Source organism: Hemibagrus wyckioides, linkage group LG20 (genome assembly GCF_019097595.1).
Source record: "Hemibagrus wyckioides isolate EC202008001 linkage group LG20, SWU_Hwy_1.0, whole genome shotgun sequence".
In the NCBI taxonomy this organism is placed as follows: Eukaryota; Metazoa; Chordata; class Actinopteri; order Siluriformes; family Bagridae; genus Hemibagrus; species Hemibagrus wyckioides.
In genome coordinates, this window is record NC_080729.1 from 16,487,163 (window position 1) to 16,493,187 (window position 6,025).

Consider the following 6,025-nt stretch of genomic DNA (forward strand, 5'->3'; position numbering starts at 1 on the left):
CCTTGTGGACAGTCTTCCCAGAAGAGTTGAAGCTGTTCATATGCGAGTCAAGGCAGGTGAGCGAATACTTTTGGCAATATAGTCTATCTATATATATATATATATATATATATATATATATATATATATATATATATATATATATATATATATATATATATATATATATATATATATATATATATATATATATATATATATATATATATAGTGAAAGCTGTGGACATTTATAAATAAAACTAACCAGTTTAAAATTATAGTTCTAGATATCAAACACCGCAAAGACATGCCGTTGTACCTCATACACAAATTTTGCATGCCTAAGGTTGCCCACTAGAGGGCGCCATTGGACACGAAAATAACCCGAGTCAAACAGAAACCGTAGAGAGCTTTTAGAATGAATGAAAGTTGCTCTGTGGAGTGTCTAAAATGATCTGTATCGAGTAGTAAGTACGGTGTTATCTGCTGGGTGCATGAATCATGACAACGGCTCATCAAAGGATACTTCAAAAAGAATCTGGCTTTTGCTCGCCAGCAACCTCGTCTCTGTGGCGCAATCGGTTAGCGCGTTCGGCTGTTAACCGAAAGGTTGGTGGTTCGAGCCCACCCAGGGACGGGCAAGTGTTTTTATTGTTCACGTTCATCTTTTTGATATTGATAAATAAATAACTACCAATGACGTTGTTGCTCACGAGAGCCCTAGCGGCTAAACAAAATAAAATAAAATAAACTGTTCTAAGACACATTGCACGCAGTGACATTATTCCGCCAGTAGAGGGAGCTTGGGCAATACAAAACACCATATAATCAACAAATTCTAAGATATTTAAAATATAAAACGTATAACAGTTGCTTAAACATTCACCATGTTCTACATACAGAATCGTCTGTGCCAAGTACCACGATAAATAATCGACTTACATGTATACAAAGAAAGAAAACAATAAAAAAAAACATCACCTCCAGTTTTGCACATAAATCAAGACAAAGTAATTATAAATAATATAATTATTAACAAAACATGTCCAATACTTATTGGAGCTTTTACCCATAAAATATATACTACTTAATGATGTTTCTAAATATACATTTTCATTTTAAAGGCCACTCATTTAGGATGGTCATAAACGGCATTGTCGTCTCTTTTCTGTAGCAAGCTGCGATGACCTTGGGCTCGTCCCCGGGGCTCGATTAGCACAGGTAAGGTTTTTTTGTAGCCACGACTAAACATCATTCTCTAAATTAATACTCAGGTGTAGTAGTCGGAGGAGGAGGAAATCTTCTTACATTGTAAATAATTGTGTTTAACCGAGTCTGCTGCCCCCGTCAGGTGAAAGGTGAAACTGCAACGTGTTGGTCAGCAGGCATTTAGTGATGAGAAGTTCACATCATTTTACTGACTCGGACCACTGGATCTTTTTTTTTTCCTGAGTCATTTCGTTCATTTCAGCAGAATATAATTACAATGTTACGTGTTAATAGCCAATTACCTTGACACATCTGCTTACGAACATTTAGAATAAGTTAAGATGTCTTAATTCTTTATAAATACATTTCTCCACAGAGAAATTCTTTACTTCTATCCTATACTTGGGGTTGGGGTCAGAGCAAAGGTTCAGCCATGATGCAGCCCCCTGGAGCAGGGAGGGTAAAGGGCCTTACTCAAGGGCAGCTTAGTGGTGCTTGGTTTGAACCCAGAGCTTCTGGTCAATGATCTAGAGCCTTGACCACTTGAGCTACCTTGTTAATAAGACAACACTATAAATCAACCAAAGCCAAAATGAGAACAGAACTATAGGATGTTTTGCATACACGGTCAATACAAAATGAACAAACTGCTCTCCGAGACGACTCGTTGTTCCCAAGTCATATTAAGGATGCGTTCATAATGAACGAATTGTTCATGAACGACACGTCACTGGCATGCATACAATCTTAGAGGGAAGCCATGGGCCAGTTCACACAGGGATGTCTGATCTAATCCACAAAGATCTGGTATAGGTGCAGGTTTTCATTCTTATCAAGTCGGACACGTGTAAGCCACACCTGAGACACATGTTTAATTGGTTTATCTTCGCTTAAAATAGACGATCAGTTGTGGCTTCTGCTTGGTTGGAATGGAAACCTGCAAACACACTGGCTCTTACAAGATAAGATCAGACATCCCTGAGTTGGACATCTGTCTAAAATTGGCATTTGGCCCTGGGGGTGGACTTTGGATATCCCCTTATATTATACTATACACTATGCACTTACACTGCGAACTATGTGCTCTACCATCTAGTGTGCGAATTGTAGAAGGTAGTGTCTTCTCTGAAATGAAACACTATCTTTTTTTATATATATATATACAAACTGGAAGTATAAGGCATATACCAGTCAATGGTAAATGACGTCAAATGTACGTAATTGAGGAATGATATGAAACCCTGCTCTGAATTTTATCATCTCCTTCCCTTCCTCAGATACCATGACTTCTGCTCGGATCTCAGCATGTCTGGCAGACATATCGTGGAAACTCAATCCCAGCAAATTGCTGGTCATCCCAGGTGATTCATCCCCCAGCCCAGGATCTCGTGATATCTCTGAACAACTCTCTGATCTCCCCTTTGGCCACTGCTCACAACCTTGGGGTAACCATGGATAATCAACTGTCCTTTTGCTCCCATGTTGCTTAAGTTGGTTTATTCTGTACAACATCAGAAGTATTCGGCCACTTCTATCCACACAGGCTGCTCAGGTGTTTGTTCAGTCTCTGGTCATTTCGAGACTGGACTTCTGCAACTTTCTACCTCTGAGATGTCTCCCACACTACCCCACTGCTGCTCCTGCACTGGCTTCCAGTAACTGCACCATCAGATTCAAAATGCTGACGCTTACCTACAAAGCCGAGAATGGACCAGCTCCCTCTTACCTCGAAGCTCTTATTACTCCTCACACTGTACCATGCTCCCTCAGATCTGCTAGCACTGCTTGACTGATCCCACCATCTCTCAGGGTAAGAGGTTGGTATACTAAATGAATAAATAAATAAATAAATAAAAACAACTCAGTTTTTAGGCTGATACTAAGTTTGTGACCAGTGTTAAAGTATTAACTGATAGAGACTTTAATGCATTCTTACACGTCACTCTGGATAAGAGAGTCTGCTAAATGACAGAAATGTAAATGTATGAGCAATGTAAAACATAAAAACAAGAAAACCCAACGCACATTTCCGTGGTGTTCAGTGGTGTTTTTTATGTCCTGAACTGATGTGTTGCTGCTGACACACTATCCACATTTACAGCATTTGGTAGATACCCCTATCTTTATATAGCTGAGCATTAGAGGATTAAGGGCCTTGATCAAGGGCCTAGCACTGGCATCTTAGCACTCATGTCCTTTCGTTCAGTAGCCTAATCCTGTGTCTTTATAGAGCTAGCTTTGTGCTACAGCGAGCAAAGACATTCTCTACAGTTGTGTGATCCTAACTTTGTGGCAACAGTTTGAGGAAGAACCACATATAGCTGTGACGGTCGTTGTCCACATACTTTTGGCCATACAGTGATATATTGGTGTGTGATTAGACCCTTTCTATTTTAAGGGCATGAGCCCCTGTAAAATTTCACTGTGCCTCAGTAACAGTTTACTGATAAATCATTGTCTGATGAGGTACATTAAAGTAAATCCATCTCTAAACATGCTTTCCTATTCTTTGAACGTTATCATTTACATCGTCTGGTTTAATTGAAAACATGGAGGCTGATTTTAACACCAGCTTACTTGGCACAAATTTGATCAGTAATGTTAGTTTGTTAGCTGCTGAAAGAATGCTTGCTTATCTCCACTTATTTGGCATTCTGGCAAAAATGATGTGGTTTATTCATCAACATTAAAGCATTTTGAAGTGATTTGTTCATTTAGGGGAGTAGGTAGTTAGTTTGCCCACGAAAATGCTAGTTGTGGATTTAAGAAAATACATACATACTTCTTCAGAATTCATTGGCATTGCTTTGGTGTTTTCCTTGTGTATAATAATAATAATAATAATAATAATAATAATAATAATAATAATAATAATAATAATAAACTTTAGAAACTGTTGTGTCTGTTTTATGCAACTGTTGCATAAAAGCTCATTATTCCTCAAGTTTCTTGTAGAACTATTTTCCCCCAGCCTGTAGGTGGCAGTAACTTGTTATACTTCCAGGCTAAACGTGAATATTGAAGCGGAAATACGTCATCGGTCCTTTTTTCCTCCGAGGCCAGGCGTACAGGGTGGGTAAGCTTTTCGGTCTCTGTAATAGTCAAAAATATCTTCAATACAGCGTGTTTGAAGCGATTATTCAGTACCAAGGGTCAAAAGAAGCGTCTGTGTTGTGTTTTGGAGAGGTAGGGTGGCGTTTTAATGCGGATTAAATGCATTTAAGCGAGGCGTTATAAATAGCTAAGGAGAGCTAGGCGTTATAAGCGCTGCTCATGGCCATGTGTTAGCGGCGTGCTAGCCACGGCGATACTCCAAACCTGCGCGTGCAGTTTACTAGACTCGATTGTGTTCATGAATTCATTGTGTTGAGTAATTAACCTGCTTTTAGAGTATATAATTATAAACGTGTACGTATTTTAATTGTGCTTGTGTTGAACGAACGCGCTTTTCTTAGTCAGAAATGCCCCCTTTAGTTACCTGGAATGCGTCTATTCAATAAAAATGACGGAAGTGTTAGTAAAGCTTGACTTGTCTTTTAATCTGACAGTGAAGGAAAAATGCAGATCTTCGTGAAAACGTTGACCGGCAAAACCATCACCCTCGAGGTTGAGCCCAGTGACACCATCGAGAATGTCAAAGCCAAGATTCAAGACAAGGAAGGTGATGATGATGAGTACCGTCAGGTTTATTGTCTTGTGTCATAACTGTATTAACGCAGTATTTTGCCACAGGTATCCCTCCTGACCAGCAGCGTCTGATTTTCGCTGGCAAACAGTTGGAAGATGGACGCACACTGTCAGATTATAACATTCAGAAAGGTGTGTAATTTATTTCCCACCTTTTTTTTTTTTTCCTATCTGTATGTAAGAACTGATAGAACCTGGATGGAAGAGATTTGTGTTATTAATGTTTGTTTGATAACTATTGTGTGTACTTGAACAAAGTTTTAGTAAGTGTTAAATTCGATCATCTCCAGTAGATGGAGATGCACCAATACTGTGTAAAGATGTTCAGTATGATGCTGATTTGGGTTCATCTCATTCTGTGGTGATTTATGCAGAACATCACTGGTGTAAGAAAAGCTAGGATTTGTTTCATAGTATTTAACAAAAAAGTGGATTATAAAATGTTCATTATGACCAGCCACATTGCTGAATATCACTGAGCCGTTGATCATGGTCAGGTTTTGACGCACATCAGAGTTTGAAAAAGTGTCTCATCGGATTATGAGTTAATAAATAAAACAGTGATTTGTTGTAGTTTGAGGGCTTGCTGCCAAAAGGTAACAAGGTGAATTCTTCTTGTCACTCAGAGTCCACCCTGCACTTGGTGCTCCGTCTGAGAGGAGGAATCATCGAGCCTTCCCTCAGGCAGCTGGCGCAGAAGTACAACTGCGAGAAGATGATCTGCCGCAAGTACGTACCTTATTTTGTGCACTTTAATGTGTGTTCAAAGTCCATAAGCTATAGATTTTTGCTATACACATTTGCGTATCTGTAGATAAACTGAGATTTTGCTCATTTAATTTCGACACAAATTGACCGCTGGGTTTGTCTTCAGGTGTTACGCACGCCTTCACCCCCGTGCCGTTAACTGCCGCAAGAAGAAGTGTGGACACACCAACAACCTGCGCCCCAAGAAGAAGCTGAAGTAAACTGTAGCACCAGTGCGCTTGGAATTATGTGGCGATTGTTTAACAATAAAACGTTAAAAAGAAATCGGCGATCCAGTGCTTTATTTTTCAGCAGTTAAGTTCAAATAAGAGACACATTCACATCAGACACACATGGCATCATGATTTCTTTTTATTAACAGGCACTGTGCACAACTTCAGCA

At 39.3% G+C, this 6,025-nt stretch overlaps 1 protein-coding gene and 1 non-coding gene across 2 annotated transcripts; both read left to right on the plus strand.

Moving 5' to 3' along the window:
* The first annotated feature begins 542 nt into the window (after window positions 1-542).
* Window positions 543-616, plus strand: trnan-guu (transfer RNA asparagine (anticodon GUU)). Its single transcript has one exon. It is a non-coding gene; the product is annotated as a tRNA-Asn (tRNA).
* Window positions 617-4,179: 3,563 nt separating this feature from the next.
* Window positions 4,180-5,907, plus strand: uba52 (ubiquitin A-52 residue ribosomal protein fusion product 1). The gene is made up of 5 exons (XM_058418819.1): window positions 4,180-4,260; window positions 4,737-4,849; window positions 4,921-5,007; window positions 5,502-5,604; window positions 5,750-5,907. The coding sequence occupies exons 2-5, from the start codon at window positions 4,747-4,749 to the stop codon at window positions 5,841-5,843; spliced, it is 387 nt and encodes a 128-aa protein (XP_058274802.1). The 5' UTR covers window positions 4,180-4,260; window positions 4,737-4,746; the 3' UTR covers window positions 5,844-5,907.
* The last annotated feature ends 118 nt before the right edge of the window (window positions 5,908-6,025 follow it).